The 15,942-nt window shown below is 60.5% G+C and overlaps 1 protein-coding gene across 7 annotated transcripts in view; it reads right to left on the bottom strand.

The window, feature by feature from the left end:
• Positions 1–1,957: 1,957 nt before the first annotated feature.
• Positions 1,958–15,942, bottom strand: part of RARA (retinoic acid receptor alpha) — a 43,530-nt gene continuing 29,545 nt past the window's right edge. For 6 of the 7 annotated variants that reach the window (XM_082371770.1, XM_082371769.1, XM_082371771.1 and 3 more), the window contains 7 exons: positions 10,609–10,757; positions 9,184–9,325; positions 7,006–7,166; positions 6,594–6,770; positions 5,132–5,336; positions 4,152–4,310; positions 1,958–3,505 (listed from right to left, as the gene is read on the bottom strand). In XM_082371770.1, the coding sequence (XP_082227896.1) occupies positions 3,288–3,505; positions 4,152–4,310; positions 5,132–5,336; positions 6,594–6,770; positions 7,006–7,166; positions 9,184–9,325; positions 10,609–10,757 (1,211 nt within the window). In that variant the 3' untranslated portion in view covers positions 1,958–3,287. Of the gene's footprint in view, positions 3,506–4,151; positions 4,311–5,131; positions 5,337–6,593; positions 6,771–7,005; positions 7,167–7,470; positions 8,421–9,183; positions 9,326–10,608; positions 10,758–15,942 lie in introns of those variants that run through there. The other variant, XM_082371775.1, reaches the window with a different exon arrangement.

Here is a 15,942-nt window from a genome sequence, read left to right as displayed (position 1 = left end):
GGCTGTGTTGGATCTTCGTTTCTGTGCGAGGCCTTTCTCTAGTTGCGGCAAGCGGGGGCCACTCTTCATCGCGTTGCGTGGGCCTCTCACTATCGCAGCCTCTCTTGTTGCGGAGCACAGGCTCTAGAGCGCAGGCTCAGTAGCTGTGGCTCACGGGCCTAGTTGCTCCGCGGCATGTGGGATCCTCCCAGACCAGGGCTCGAACCCGTGTCCCCTGCATTGGCAGGCAGATTCTCAACCACTGCGCCACCAGGGAAGCCCTCGTTATTGGTTTTTATCCACCCATACTCTTTAATTTTCCTGGGCTCCTTGTACAGAATAGCTTCTGACCCTCTTACTTCTTTTAAATCCAAATGTTCATTAAAAATAGAAGCAAGCATAGGACTGTGTCCTATCTGCCCAGTGATTGGGCCCAAGCATTGACACATGGAAATTCACAGTACTTTCCCTGAATTTCTCCTTTACAATATAGTGTGACAGCATGGTGACTTTTTTTTTTTAATTTTTAATTTTTATTTATTTATTTATTTATTATTTTTGGCTGTGTTGGGTCTGCATTTCTGTGTGAGGGCTTTCTCTAGTTGCGGTGAGTGGGGGCCACTCTTCATCGCGGTGCGTGGGCCTCTCACTGTCGCGGCCTCTCTTGTTACGGAGCACAGGCTCCAGACGCGCAGGCTCAGTAGTTGTGGCTCACGGGTCCAGCTGCTCCACGGCACGTGGGATCTTCCCAGACCAGGGCTCGAACCCATGTCCCCTGCATTGGCAGGCAGATTCTCAACCACTGCGCCACCAGGGAAGCCCCATGGTGACTTTTTAAAGCATGTGTTTGGTATGTTATGTTAAATTATGTCAGGTTCATAAAGAAACCTGTTAGAAAGTGTTTGTTAGAAAATATTTGCTAGAGGAAGAGAGCCTCTGTCCTCAGCACCCACTCCAGCCTGGGCCAGACTGTGACATAAGTGAGGATCTGGCTCCACCTGATGGCTAAAGTAGAAATGGCAGGTGGACCCCCGTGGAAGGAACTCTTCCCGCCCAGGAATCTCTTCTCACCCAGGCGCCCTGCTAACCCTCCCCAAACGCAGCCTCCACTGCCACCTTCCCAGACGCCCCCCCGCCCCCCAAGATCTCAGTGCTTGATGCTTCTTCAAGGGCTTCAGGGATACAGGAAAGAGACCTGGCTGAGAGGTAGGAGCCCTTAGTACTGTTCCCCGATCTGCCACTAACTTGCTGTGTGACCACGGGCAAGGGCACTGCCCTCTCTGGGCCTTGATGTGTAGTGGGGGAGGAGGGGGGGAAAACTGGCTTCTGAGGACCCTCAAGGCCCGTCACACTCCATCCTCTCAACCAGGAGCATCCAGGTACCCTGTCACCTGTCTGTCCTCTGTGCCTCCTGCCCACAGAAGTGAGCTTAGGGGTGGAGAGGGGAGGGCAGGACAATTCTTCCTGGAGGCAGAGGGACAAGAGGGCTGGCCTCCCAAGTTTCCATCCCAATCCTGAGCTCTTCTTAGGTTGCAACGAGCCCCTGACCCAGGTCCCCATGCCAACTGCCACTCCTGCTGTGAAGGTCATCTGTGGTCACTCCAAAAATAGAACTCTTCTGCCACTAAGTGACCCCCCCCGCCCAGACTCAACCTCTGGCTTCCCAAGGGCTAGGGACTCTCTGAGGGCCGAGGTGGCTTTCTCCCTCGGACTGGGGACTCCCTGAAGGCGCAGGCAGTCTTTCCCTTTCTCCCCTCCCCCACTCCACACTGGGGTCCTTAACGGGCTGTGAAAGCCCCTAGACCAAGGGCTTTCTAAGGGCAGGCCCATCTCCTTCCATAGGGTCTCCGAAGATCCCAGCACAGCAAGGCAGGCTCCAAAGGCGGCTTGGCCCCCCCCCCAGTGCCCACAGCTGACCCCCAGCCCCTGCCCAGACACCGAGAGAAGGCAGCGAGGCAGCGAGGCTCTGAGGCATGTGTAGAATAAATATAACTTTATTCTTTATCCAGTAGATCTCAGTGGAAAGTCCAACAGTAACAGGTGCACCAGCGGGCTCTGGGGGGATGAGACCCCAACCCCGGGGAAAGGAGGGCAGGGCAGAGCCAGCTCCCCCAACCCGGGGGTGCAGGGGTGACGGGAGGGGGCCCCCTGTAGGCCCGTCCTGCGGGGCAAGGAGGGGGCACGGGGGTGGGGTAGGCCAGGGAAATGGAGGAACTCAGGCCACAAGTGTCTGCCGGCCTGTCTGTCCACTGTGTGTGTTTGTGTGTGTGTCTGGGGGCCCTGCGGGCGGTGCTGGTGGCTGTGAGGCTGGGGGGCAGGGGCAGCTCGGACCCCCTGGCCAGCGCCTTCACGGGGCGCGGGGTGGGGCTGGAGGGGCTTCGATGATGTGGGCTCTGGTGGGGAGGCAGCCCTGCCAAGGACACGAGGCTGAGAAACACACGCCTTTATGTTCTGAGGCCCCCTTGCTTTGCCCCTGCCCCATCTCTTGGGGGAGCCCCCTCCTTCCAGGGGTTGCCAGGGAAACTGTCCACGCCCAGTGGTTAGGCAGAGGGAGAGGGGAGGGCAGGCCTCGGAAAGTTAGTACTTCACAGTTTTAAAGAGAAAACTGATGAGGAAAAGGCTGGGGAGGAGGGCTTAGGGGGCACAGGGACTTAGAGAGGGGGAGCCCCTTCTGAGCCACTCCCCTCCCCCAGGACCCACCCCCCTCCAGCTCTGAATCCAGCTCCCCCCAATACACCGCACAGATTCCTTCAGTATAAATGTGCTTAAAATGAAAATTCTTATTAAAAAAATCAAAACCAAAAAAAAAAAAAATTAAAATAAAAACAAAACCAGCAAGAATTAATACCTGGGGGTTGGTACGGCAGGGTATGTACAGGGGGAATCCCCCACCCCGGCCCACCCCCTCTGTCACCAACCGAGGCAGGGGGGTTCCCCAACGGGGGGGCAATGGCTTGCGAGTTCTGAGGATGGGGGAGCCAGGTCCTGGCATTTGCTGGTGATGAAGATGTGGAGAGGTGGGCAGAGGGGTGTCTTGATGAACACGAGGCCCCTGGGCCCCATCCAGAGGCCCGGGACCAGGGGTCCTCACTCAGTCCTTGCCCCCGATGTCAGCCCTGACATCTGCAGGAGCGGGCAGTCCATCGCAGGCCCGGGCCTCTGTCCGAAGAGTCGCCGCCGCTTCCCTCCGGTCCCCCAGGGAAGGGAGGACGGGTGGGGGGCAGGGCTGGCGGGGGTCGCATGGTTGGTAGAAAGGCAGAGAAAAGCCAGGGCACGGGGCGAGGGCTGTGTCCACGGGGCACGGGCAGTCACGGGGAGTGGGTGGCCGGGCTGCTTCTGTTTGAGCTGGGGCTGAGGCTGGGGCTGCAGCTGCCGGGCGGGGGGGCCAGGCCGCCCCCATCCCGCCCCCCGCCCCCCGCTTGTCCGCTCAGGGTGTCCAGGCCCTCTGAGTTCTCCAGCATTTCCTGGATGAGAGGTGGCATGGAGCCCGGGATCTCCATCTTCAGCGTGATCACCCGCTCAGCCCCTGCAGGAAAGGAGGGACAGAGGTCAGCATGCCCACCCTGCTCCTCCAGCCCCACAAGCAAGTGTGGCTCCAGGAGGGAGGGTAGAGGGGGTGGGAGGATCAATACTACCAACATCAGCTTCCACCGTGCACTGAAGTCGGGGCTTAGCTCTTTGACATAAGGCAGCCCTCCTAAGCCCCCACGGCTGAGGGGCAGCAGGGCAAAGTGGTTCCAAACTCGGGCTCTGGGGTCAGACCACCTGGGCTTGACACTGGGCCCTTCCTATGCGCCGTGTGCTGTGGACTCTCCTACTGACATCTCAAAACAACTCTGTAAACACCATCATTATCCCCACTCCTCAGATGGGAAACTGAGGCTCAGAGCTGTTCTCTGACCTGCTCAAGGACACACACCCACACAGTCTGGTTCCAGAGCCATGCCCTTAACCCCCACGCAAAGATGACACTGCCACCTTGGGGCTCACAGGCAGGGGTCACCTAGGCAAGGTGGGGTCTGGTGAGTGGGGCATCACATGGGCACAAAGACGTGGGGTGTCAGCTCAGATGCAGGAGGCCTGACCCTGGACATGGACGGTGGGTCCTGGGCCAGGTGTTGGGGCCCAGCCCCAGCAGACACATGGGGCATCTCCAGGTGTGGGAGCCTCACCCTTAGCACTGATGCTTCGCAGGTCTGTGATCTTCATCAGCATCTTGGGGAACATGTGTGGGCGGCTGGGCCTCCGTTTCCGCACATAGACCTTCAGTGCCTCAAGCAGCGGCTCCTGCAGCATGTCCACCCTGTCTGGCTGCTCCAGGTCCTGCCGGTCTGAGGAAGCAGAGATGCCCGCTGAGTCGCTGCCCTAGCCCAGCGAGGAACACAGCTGCACTTCCAGCCTTGACCACCAGGGGGCATGCCTGCCCAGACCACGGACTGAGCTTCTCTGCTGGGGGGCGGGGAAGGGGCGGGGGCGGTCCCCACACATAAAGGCCCTACGAGGCTCTCAAATGTGAGCAAAGAGGGGCTGGGGACAGGGGTTGCCCAAAGGTCGCCCTGAGAGCCCAGTTCATGGAGGTGGGATCCCTGAACAGCACTCTGATGGCAGTGCCATCAGAGACTGGTCTCCCGCTCCTGCCCATTATTCTGGACACCAGCCTGATAAGGTAGAACTCATAATAATAAAATAATAACAGCAGCCAACATTTACTGGGTCTTATTCTGGGCACACTGTGCCTTATTTATTACCTCCTAATCCTCCCATCAACTTTATGAGGGGAAGACCCATTACTGCCCCCATTTTACAGAAATAGAGGCTCAGAGAAGTTCAGCAACCTGTTAAAGGTCACACATTGGCCAGGATTTGAACCTGGGTGGTCTGACCTTCAAGTCCTCACTCCTAAGCCCCCTACAAGGAGCACTGCCTGGAAACAGGGAACCAGAATCCAGGTCTCCATCACGACTCCCTTGCCGTGTGGCTGCAGACCGGACCCTGCTCCTCTGAGACTCGGTTTCCCCCTCTAACAGGGGTCTGACAAGGGTCTGACAGGTCCCTTTCTGATCTGATGATCCCTGAGCTTCTCCCCGGGAGAGGCTCTGGGGGTCGTACCACCACCCTGGGCCTGGCCCCCAGACCCAGGCCCCCTGCCCACCTCCACAGATGAGGCAGATGGCACTGAGCAGCCCTGTCTCGGCATCATCCATCTCCAAGGGCAGCAGCTGGTTGGCGAAGGCGAAGACCAGGTCCGTGAGGGGGCCGAAGCCGGCATTGTGCATCTGGGTCCGGTTCAGGGTCAGCCCATCCGAGAAGGTCATTGTGTCCTGCTCGGGCGTGTACCGCGTGCAGATCCGCAGGATCTGGATGCAGAGGGTTCTCGAGTTCAGGAACTCACATCCCCCAGCACTTCTAGCACCAGCAACCCCCGAGGACCACCTGGCGGGCAGCCAGACCAGTGCTGTCCCATAGAACCTTCTGCAATGCTGGACACACTCTACGCCTGCACCATGTAATACAGTAGCCACCGGCCACAGTGTGGCCGCTGGGCACTTGAAATGTGGCAAGTGCAACTGAAAAGCTGAATTTAATTTTAATTAATTTAAATTTAAATAGCCACACATGACCAGTGGCTTCCGTATTAAGACAGCTGATCGAGCTCATCCTGCCTCCATGCAGAGAATTAAGAGGGAAACTAGAATTTCCAAGAAGGCAAAGACCACAGTGGATTTATGTCTACAGTTCCCAGGACTGGGTACGCAACAAGAGCTCCATAAATGTATATTGTCTTCAGCTCTCTCAAACCCTGATCCTGCCTCTTGCATCCCACCTCCCACCCCACCCCTATAAGGAAGAGCAGCCTGCTCACATCCCACCACAACATTCCACATCTCGACCACCTTGGAGGTGGTCCAGAAGGAACAGGTGGGCTGAGCCCATCAGGGAAGACAGGGAGGACAGTTCTCCCTCCAGCCCTGGATTTGACAATCCCATTCGCCCCCATCCTGCCTCCAGATGCCCTGCAGTCCCCCGAATCCAGCAGGTCCCACCCCAGCAGGCCTTTCACACGCCCCTTCTACAAACCCCTAGATGCTACCTCCTCTGGGGCGCCCTCCCTAGGGTCCAGCAGTGTGGCTCTCTGTCCTTCAGGGAGGGGACAGCCCTCCCCCATCTCCAGCCAGCGCTTATCACAGTTTTGCAAGCTCTGTTTACATATCTGTTGCCTCCACCAATAGAAGATTTTCGAGAGGGGACAGTGGTGTGTTCACCTCTGTTCCTGACACCCAGTTCAAGGCCTGGCCACACAGGGTCCCAGGTGAATCTTTATTAGACTGAATAGATGGGAAGATGGGTGGTTGGAAGGAAGGTCCGATGGAAAGATGGGCTGAGGGTGGATGGATGCGTGTATAGCTATATGGGTGACCCAGTGCACATCCGGGGGCTGAGTGGCTAAGTGGGCAGGTGGACACGTGGGGGAGAGGAAGGGTGGCTATTTGGGTGGGTGGGCATTTGGGCAGGTCGATTCCAGATGGATGTTTAGGGAGGTGGTTATTGGAGTGGCAGGACATCCTCCAAGGACACGGGGGTAGTGCCCAGGTGGGCAGGGTGCAGACCCTCACCAGGATGTCCAGGCAGGCAGCCTTGAGAAGGGTGATCTGGTCCGCAATGGTGAGGGTGGTGAAGCCGGGAAGCTGCTTGGCGAACTCCACAGTCTTAATGATGCACTTGGTGGAGAGTTCACTGAACTTGTCCCAGAGGTCAATGTCCAGAGAGACACGCTGTTCTGAGCTGTTGTTCTGGGAGGACGGGGGAGAGTGAGGGCCTTCCCCTCGTGGCACCCTTCTCAGTCTGGCTCCACCAGCCCCCGCAGACCTGCCCTCTACTGCCTTCACTTCCTGAGAGCTCCTCAACAGGAGGCGGCGGGGAGGAAGGGGAGGCGGGGGGCGGGGGGGGGGAGACACGGCGGTGGCCCAGGCAGGGGTGCGGAGGGGCAGGCCTGGCAGAAGAAGGGGTGCCCCCGGGGGGCCGTACCGTAGTGTATTTGCCCAGCTGGCAGAGGGCGGGGAAGGTCTCCTGATGCGCTTTGCGCACCTTCTCGATGAGCTCCCCCACCTCCGGCGTCAGCGTGTAGCTCTCGGAGCACTCGGGCTTGGGCGCCTCCTTCTTCTTCTTGTTTCGGTCGTTCCTCACGGCTGTGGAGGGCCCAGGCTGCGCGGTTAGAGGGCAAGTGCGGCCGGCGGTCCGTCCCCAAGCCCGTCCATCCCCAGCCCGAGCTCCTCCCACCAGACCGAGAGCAGCCAGCTGCGAAGGAGGCCATCCAGCGGGGGCGCGCACATGAATGCGTACACACGCGAGCGCACAGGCAGGCGGGATGACAACACACGGTGCCCCCCCCGCCCCCCGCCGTGCCCACCCGGCCCACACACCGAGGCCTGCCCCAGGGCCCCGTGACCACCGCACGCACGCCCGCTCTCCCACGCATCTACTCCAGCTCACACTCCGGGTGCGCACGCGCGGGGGGTCCAGGGCTGAAGGCACGTGTGCAGAGTGTCCCACGTCTGTGCTCGGCCTCGCTGCCTCCCGCTCCCCCTGCCTCCAGGGAGGACCGGCTCCTGCCTCCACCATCCCCCAGCCCTCCGGCAGCCGTCTCCCTGGGGTCCCGGGGACGGGCTCGGAGAGCTCTTTGGGCGGCCAGGCGAAGAGTAGGGCTCCCCAGCCTGAGAGTGGGGGGCCCGGGTGGGAGAATCTCTCGGCCCATTAGCCGGGGGAGCTGACAAATCACCGGGGGCGCTGAGCCGCACACACCACTCGGCTTTAAAGAAGCGATGGGGTCGTTACCAGCCGATTATCCCAGACACACAATCACTCACAGGACCAGTGGTGGCGGCTGCTGACGCTGGAGGAAGAGAGGGTGGGGGGCCCAGGGAGGGGCAGCGGGGTGGTGGGGCAGGCATAATTTGGAGATCACTCATGTCGATTCTGCAAATTCAATAAAGTGCAAGGGAGAGAAGGGAGAGGGAGAGAGAGAGTGGGGGGATAATTTGGGAAGAGAAAATTGCAGCTGTGACAAGACGTTTATCATTCGGAAGCTTTAATTCTATTGAAATGGCAGCTGCTCAGCTCCGGGGCACAGAGCAGCCAGAGAGGAGGAGGGAGGGAAAGGGGGAGTTGGTGGTGGAAGGGAGAGGGGGTCCCCACCCTGGTCCTTCTGTGATGAAAAGCTCTGGGAGCGGAAAGTGGCAGAAGCAGAGGGAGGAGGAGGTTCTGGGCCCTGCAGGGAAGGGTCCCAGGCCTGTGGGTCCCAAGTTGTCACCGGCTCTGCAGCGCACAGCAGCCACTTCCTGGGCTCCGGACAATGCAGCCCCTTCCTCATGAGGCAGGAGGTGGCCGGGTGCTGCAGGATCCCTCTGCTCCTGTCTGGGGCTGCTCGTGTCCCCCCCTCGTCCCCTCCCAGCTTCCTTCTTCCACTGCCCTGCCCACAAAGGGCTAGAGGGTCCTGCAGCCCCCTCCCCCACTCCATCCCCCACGGCTCAGGCACCATGGCAACGGCCACGCAGACAAGGAGGCGTCTGTCAGCGTCATTTATCTCTGACATCATCAATCACCGGTCACCACGGCAACACCCATGATTTCAACACAAGAGGGTCTCCCTGTCCAGCCCTCCCTCTCTCCCTCCATCGGGCCTCAGCTGAGCCCAAACTGGAAGCCCCTGTTCCTCTGGAATCGGAGAAGTCCCAATTCTCTCTTCCAACTCCCGGTCCCAGGTTCCACCAGACAAAGGCTCTAAGATCCCTATGCCTGCAGCACCTCCCCCCCACCCACACACACACAAATACCCAGCAGCACCCCTGTCCTAAGATGCACAATCGGAGGGTCTCAGGGATACCTCTGAGCCCCACCCCAAAGCCAGCCAGGACCTGGAAGCAAGCCAGCGGGAGCAGACACGTGCATACACGTGGGCGAGCACACACAGCCCGCCTCACTCGAACAGGAAGGGCTGTCCGCACATGGACACACAACTAGTGAGACAGACAGACAGGTCCCTGCAGCTATAGGTGAACCGTCCTCAACCACAAGCCTGTACACCACGTCACGAGCACGCCCGTTCACATCCACACACACATCCACATGCCCCTGATCACCCAGCTTTAGGGGCCGGGCACTCGTGCCCTGCCCAATGCATGGCCCCGCCCCGCCCATGGCACTCACACTCCTTGGACATGCCCACTTCGAAGCACTTCTGCAGCCGGCAGTACTGGCAGCGGTTCCGGGTCACCTTATTGATGATGCAGTTCTTGTCCCGATGACACGTGTACACCATGTTCTTCTGGATGCTGCGGCGGAAGAAGCCCTGGGTATGGAGGGCAGGGAGTCAGGTCGGCCACACCCACAGTAGGAACAGCGCTGGCCTGTGGCCTCAGCCGTGGGGGCAGAGGGCCAGGCGGCTGCTGCCCCAAGGCTTTGGCCATCAACTACCTGAGTAGACCAGATAAGGCAGAGAGAAGGGTCCGCCTGCAAGGATACCCGGAGAAGAATCCCAGTACCTGCCGCCTCAACACTGCAGGCGGGCAGAGGGCTTCCCCCAACCCACACGCATAGACCCAGCTTCCTCTCTCCTGGGGAAAAGGACCTCGGGCTGCTGGTGACTCAAGAAAAGGGGCAGATGGGGCTAGATGAGAGACAGGCAGAGCTCTGGAACCCACAGGCCTGGGCTCAGAGCACAGGAAGAGAAGGCAAGCAGGAGGGGCCACACAGACACACACACAGGCTGGCCAGACAGGTGGAGAGTGCGCTCAGGAGCAAGGCAGCAAAACACACGTTCACACGTGTGATCAGCACAGACTGATCACAGGTAGACCAGGCTGCTCAGGGGCTGCCCACACGGGCTAACAGAGAGACTGACAGACAGGCTAAGGCAGACCAAGAACAACCAGACAGGACAGGCAGACACAGAGTCCAAGGCCTGGTGCTTTGCCCTTGATCTCTGCCCCACACTGAGGGGCAGCCCAGGGCCCCAAGCCTCAAAGCTGTGCAGCTTCTGAGCCCCAATCTGTGGGGAAGAAACGGGTACAGAGGCTCAAGCCCTGGGGAGAGGAGGAGGAGAGGCCATGCCCACAGCTTCTGGGAAGGTGGCAGCCACATCTGCACCCTGGAGCCAAACACGGGCACGTGGAAATCCAGCCAGACTCTGGGAAGCCCACAGCCTGGGCACCTGAAGGAGAGGCCAAGGCAAGGCGCCTGCTCCTAACGGCCTCCTGCCAGGCTGCTGTGGCGAGGTTCAGGCAGGGCCACAGAGGGCAGGCCTCCTGGGTCCCCAGCCAAGAGCCGGTGGGCAGCCAGCTCACCATGGCAACCCTGCCAGCGGGAGGATGGAGATGATGGGGAAAAGAGCTGAGGCAGGAGGGGGACCTCTGGTTTGGGGGACCCCTGCTCATCTGCGGGGAAGGAGGTTCTGCTGAAGGCTTCCTCCCCTCCAAGGCTGCTGCCACCTCCCGCACAGAAGTAAGATCAGCAGCTTCAGGGACACCCACCACCACCACCACCACCACCACCGGCACAGTCCCAGCACTCGGCAGTGGGAACATCCCATTTACCTAATCAGGGAGGTCCTTCCCAATGACCCCCTCAACTCACCTTGCAGCCCTCACAAGCGCTGACCCCATAGTGGTAGCCTGAGGATTTGTCTTGACAGACAAAGCAAGGCTTGTAGATGCGGGGGAGAGGGGGTGGCGAGGGGGGGCTGGGCACTATCTCTTCGGAACTGCTGCTCTGGGTCTCAATGGCTAGAGAGACAAGAGGAGAAGGGCGGTTAGAGACCCAGGTCACCATCCTTAATATGGTGCCCACCCTGCCTCCTGATCTCTCCCAGGAGCCTCTCCCAGCCACCCCACTGCTGCCAGGAGTCAAACTCTGGGGCAGGGACACAGTCTCAGGAAACCTGGGACTTCCCAGCCCAACTGGGGAAATGAGGCGGCCGATGAAGCTCCAGCACCCCATCAGTCCTGCCTACTTCCACAGGACCCCACCTTCAAACCCAGAAAGATCAGATAATAAACCATCAGATTTGTACACGGACGTGGCTATACTTGGTGGTTGGGCGTAGGTGTCAGCCTGGTTCCACAGCCCTGGGCCCTGGGCAGCCCAGCCCCAGCTCCCCCAAGTTAGGAAGGAGTTAAGGCCTGATGAGGAGGGAGGGAAGAGGACACAAGCTGGGGACAGAGGAAACTGGGGTCAACAGGATATTCAAAGCCGGCCACTCCCCCACCCCCTCTGCTTCCGCTCCCCCCTCCACCCCCTCTGCCAGCAGCCACAGCCCCTCCTCCACCCAAACAATCCCCTGGCCAGGGACCCAAGGCAGGGTGTGCAGAGTCACAAATGTTGGGGCACAGCAGGCGGGGACTCCCTGAGATAAGCAGGAGGACCCCCTGGAGACAGGGAGAAGAGTCCCTATGGGCCCCGGAAGCCCATTGCTCTGGGTGCCCCCTGTCTGGGGGGAAAAGCATGACAAAGGGGGTCTGTTCCCATCAATGCTCTGTCTGTCTGGCCTCCATACGATACTATGTCCTACGTCCCAGTTACTATTCCCCTCCCCTCCTGTTATTCAGCTCTAAGACGGCAGCCAGGAGGGTGACCTAGCCAGCAAGGGCAGCCCCCCTCTACAAATCCTTCCCAGTGCCTGGCCCCATGCCCATCACCCTGGGCAGAACAGGGCTGAGTTGCGTGGGGGCTGTCTGTGCCCGAAGCCAGGGTAGCTGGGGGTGTACTGGACTGGATGAGAACTGTGACCCAGTCAACCCCAGATTCCCAAGGGGCCACCCAGCACCCTCCTGAGGCTTTGCCAGGTCCACTTGCCCAGGGCCAAGGAGGGGCAAGGATGCCTCCCTGAGTAGATAGATCCCTGCCTCCTCCCACACCCCAGAATCCTGTCTAGTCTCACCCCAAACTCCAGCACACGAGGTTCTGGAATTCAAAGGGGCCCAGAGTTCCTGCCCAAGCACCTCATAGCACCTCATGGCTCATGTGGCCCCGAAGCCCAGGCACAGACAAAAGAAGCACCTGGATGGGGGCGGGGAGGGGTGGGGGGCTGGCTAGCTGCATGCTACTACCCTCCCCCTTTACCTGCAAACACAACTAGGGACTGCCAGGCGGTTGATAACAGGGAACCAGGCCAACAACCTTGGCAGGGCTTTCCTGGCTCTTAGCTGGGCCTGGGCACCACTTCCCTGGTCAGCCCGGCTGACCAGCACTGCTGTGGCCCCATGTCCCTGTCCCTGCCCAGAGAGCAGCCTGCAGCAAAGGATCAGTGGCTGCCGACACCACACCCCCACCGATCCAGACTCTTCGCTGACCTCCCCCACCCTCTGCTCCTCACCCCAAATCGAACTGTCCTGGCCTGGTTTTCCCCACCTCACTCTCCCAGAGGCCAGACAAGCAAATCAGACAGGCGAGAGGCCTGAGAACAGCTGCTGGGGGGTGGGGGTGGGGTTGGGGGGCCTGGGTGAGGCCAGGAGGCAGAGGGGTGAGCGACAAAGGAGCCTTTTGTTGTGCTAACTTTTTCCAAGACGTAAAAAGAGTCACAATAGACAATCCAGACTGGTGGGGGGTGGGGGGGTGTCAAGGACAAGGGGGTGTGGGGAGGGACCATGGCCTAGAATCCCAGTCAGCGTTCAGACCAGAGAGGAAGGAGGCTCTGACCTCCCTCCCCCTCCCTCCCTCCCTCCCCATCCAGTCTTTGCCCTGGGCCCACCTCCCCCAAGGCCCGACCTCTAAAATGGACCAGAGGGGAGGGGGAGAAAGGACAGAGGGAGCTTTGGGATACGCAGTGGGGTTGAGAGAGGGGAGGGGGCCGTGGGGAGACACAGGGGACATCCAGATGAGGGACAGGCAGCTTAAGAGCAGGACTGACTGGAGGGGCAAAGGTCTGTAGAAATTTGGAGCTGAGGCAAAGTCCAGAGGCTGTTTATGAAACTGGAAGAATGTGCTTTTCAAATTGCGCTTTTTGGCAGGACGGGGGAGATGACCGAAGGTGAGGGTACAGTTTGGGCTCAGTGAGGCCTCCCTGCGGCCCACCCCACAGCAGCTGGCTGCCTCTGAGGCTATCACACTGGTCTGCACGCCGCACGCCCAGCACATCCCCACCCGTCACCCAGGTAACAGCTCTGAGGTTTCCCACTGTGCCCTTTGAACCCAGAGCCCCGGCCCAGTCCCCACCTCCCGGGCCACCAGCCAGCAGCCAAGGGGAGCAGGGGCACTCTAGGACGCTCCCAGCCTCTGCAAGAGTCAGGACGCAGCCTTAACTCTGCACACCCAGCGGGGGAAGGACTGGCCACGGCCTGGCCCCTTCCCGCTCACCTCCCTCCCCAGAGGCCCCAGCCCACAAATCTCTCCTCTTCCTGCAGAAGGACGAGGCGGGAGAAGCACCACACCTTCTCAGCTCAAAAGTTCCAGCGCCCAGCGAAGGGATGGCACCGGCCCAGGGAGCCAGGCGTCCCCTCCCGCCCGCGCTGCCAGGCTGCCCCTCCCCCGCCCCCGCTCGGCTCCTAGTGGGCAGAACGCTCCGGAGTCCCCGCGCCCCAGAGCCGCTCGAAGGCCCGCACAAGGGGCCGGTTTCCTGGAGGAGATCAGCAGGAAATCAGCCGGGCCCCCGGCCAGCGGCTCCCCTCCCAATCCTGCTGGCGCCCGCTCCTCCGCAGCTCCGCTGGCAGCCCCCGGGGAGGGGCGGGGAGGGGGCGCACGGCGCTGGGTCCCGCCCTTCCTCCACCCCAGAGGAGGGTGGGGGTGACTCTGGGTGTAGCACGGCGGCGGCGGCGGCGGCGGCGGAAGAAGGCCCCTACCCAGCGGCCGCCGATAAGCATCTCTCCCCCTCCCCCCACTACGGGCATCCACGTGCTTCACATTCTTGGACGTCTGGGAGCGGGCGGAGGCGTGAGCCGCGAGATTGGTGGGGGACAGATGGAGAGCCACATCCTGTGTACCCCTTGTCCTCTGGCGCCCCAAAACGGGGGTTCTGGGGGAGGGAGGCAAGGTCCCCGGGGCCCTGCAGGATCGGGAAGGTCTTCTCCCCCAGCCCACGCGCAGTCTCTTCCCACCTTTGGTGGAGGTGGCAGGAGGGAGTGGAGAATTCGGTGTGATGGGGCAGGAGGGCTCCTGTCACCAGAGGACCTACACACACCCAGGGGTTCGGTCATGACCCCGTGTAATCTAGACACACTCAAGTCACCACCCCCAGCCTCCAGGCCCTTCCTGTACCCCACCACAACCCTTCCAGCCACTTTCCCGGCCCACTAGGCGTTGGGGGCTGAGCCCACTGCCACGGACCCGACACTCCCACCAAGGGAACAGGCCTCTGGCTCCACCCTGCCCCACACACGGTGCGGGGGAACAGGCCTCCACTTCCCCCATCGCCCGCTGGACTCCAGGCTTCCCCCTACCTCGCCTGGCCAGTTTGGGGCCAGAAAGAGCTGAGCTGCCCCCAAGGGCTGGAGCCCAAGTCCTCAGATCCCATCTCCTCCCCAGTCCTCTGGCAAAGGCGGCCAAGGCTGTGGAGGGAGTATGGCAGCCATGCCCCAAGTACCCCACTTAGGAGGGGACACCTTCCTCCAGTTCTGGGAGGATGGCAAGAAGGGTCCCAGTGTGTGTCAACCTCTCGCCTGTCCCTTTTTTCCTAAAGTCCGCCCACGCGCACCCCTCCCTCCCTCCCACGGTCTGCAGCCTGCGGCCTCCCAGGCAATCTGCCCCAGAGGCAAAGGTCAGGGGGCAGGACAATAAAGGCTGGGGGTGAGGTGGCTCTGAAAGGGGCAGAGATGGGTGTCTGCACCTCAGGTCTCTCTTCCTAGAGCAAAGGCATTGGGGGTTGCCCTTCAACCTACTGCAATCTGCCAGGCCCCCAGAGACCCACTCTACCCCTCCTCCCTGGCAGGCAGGAGAGAGGCAGCCAGTCCGGGAGGGTGGGAGAAGCCCCCCAGGGAAGAGGTGAGCCCAGAGCAGGGGAGAGGACGGAACCGGAGCCAAGTAACAATAACCCCCTAAGCACCGCTCTCCCCCACCAGGTACACTACCTCACAGCTGGGTATAAACATGCCCAGGTGTGCACCCCAGGCACTCACAGCTCCCGCCAGGGTACAGAGCCCCTCCCTTCCAGGGAAGCCTGAACCCAGCCAGAGGACAGCGAGGAGGAGGTGCCAGGACTCCGGGGTTCTCATCAGCGGCCCTCTTAGGAAGGGACAGCCCAGTGCCTGCCCCATCCGCAGGTGAAAACACGGTAACAAAAGGACACGGCTGAGTTGGGAGGGGATGCAGCCCTCATTTCCAGAGTAGCCCCAGACCCACAGAAAAATCAAACTCATCCTCCAGAGAACAAACCGTATTAGGATTATGGGGAGGGGGATTCTTCCCACCAGAGTAGCGTCTCCCCTCCATTCCTGGCACAGAAGCTTGTACCAGCCAAGTGTCTAGGGCCAGGACAGCCCTCAGATGGACAGGTGCCCTTCCCCAAGGTGTAAGGGTCAGTTAGGATGGTCGACGGGTATCTGATGGAGTTGCCCCTTCCTGCCACACCCCACTGCCAACACCAAAAACATGGAGCGCTCCCCTGACACCCAAGAGCTGGGGGCAGCAGCTGTCGCCCAGGACAGGCTCTCCCCGAGGCTTTGGCAGGGGTGGGATCTGGGGAGGAGGCCCCTCCTCCTAGAAGCAGACAAGCCCACAGATAGGACCTTTACCCCACCCTTCAGGGTGGGAGAAAGGACCACTCAGCTGTGAAGCTATCGGATTGCAAGCAAGAAGAATATAAACTGGGGACAAGGGGCTTCACTTCCCCTGCAAGAAGTGGAAGGAGAGATGAACAAACGTTTCCTGAAAGGAGGAACCCCCAAAGTTCCTCAGTCCAAATACAACAGAAATAGCGCCCAGGGTTACTCGGGGGAGTCCAATTGTCCAACAAGGGCACCCGACTTTCAGCAAGAGAGA

The sequence above is a fragment of the Balaenoptera borealis genome (assembly GCF_965194805.1).
Source record: "Balaenoptera borealis genome assembly, chromosome: 20".
Classification (NCBI taxonomy): Eukaryota; Metazoa; Chordata; class Mammalia; order Artiodactyla; family Balaenopteridae; genus Balaenoptera; species Balaenoptera borealis.
Note: the sequence above shows the minus strand (reverse complement) of the source record. Positions and strands in the feature narration are given on the sequence as shown.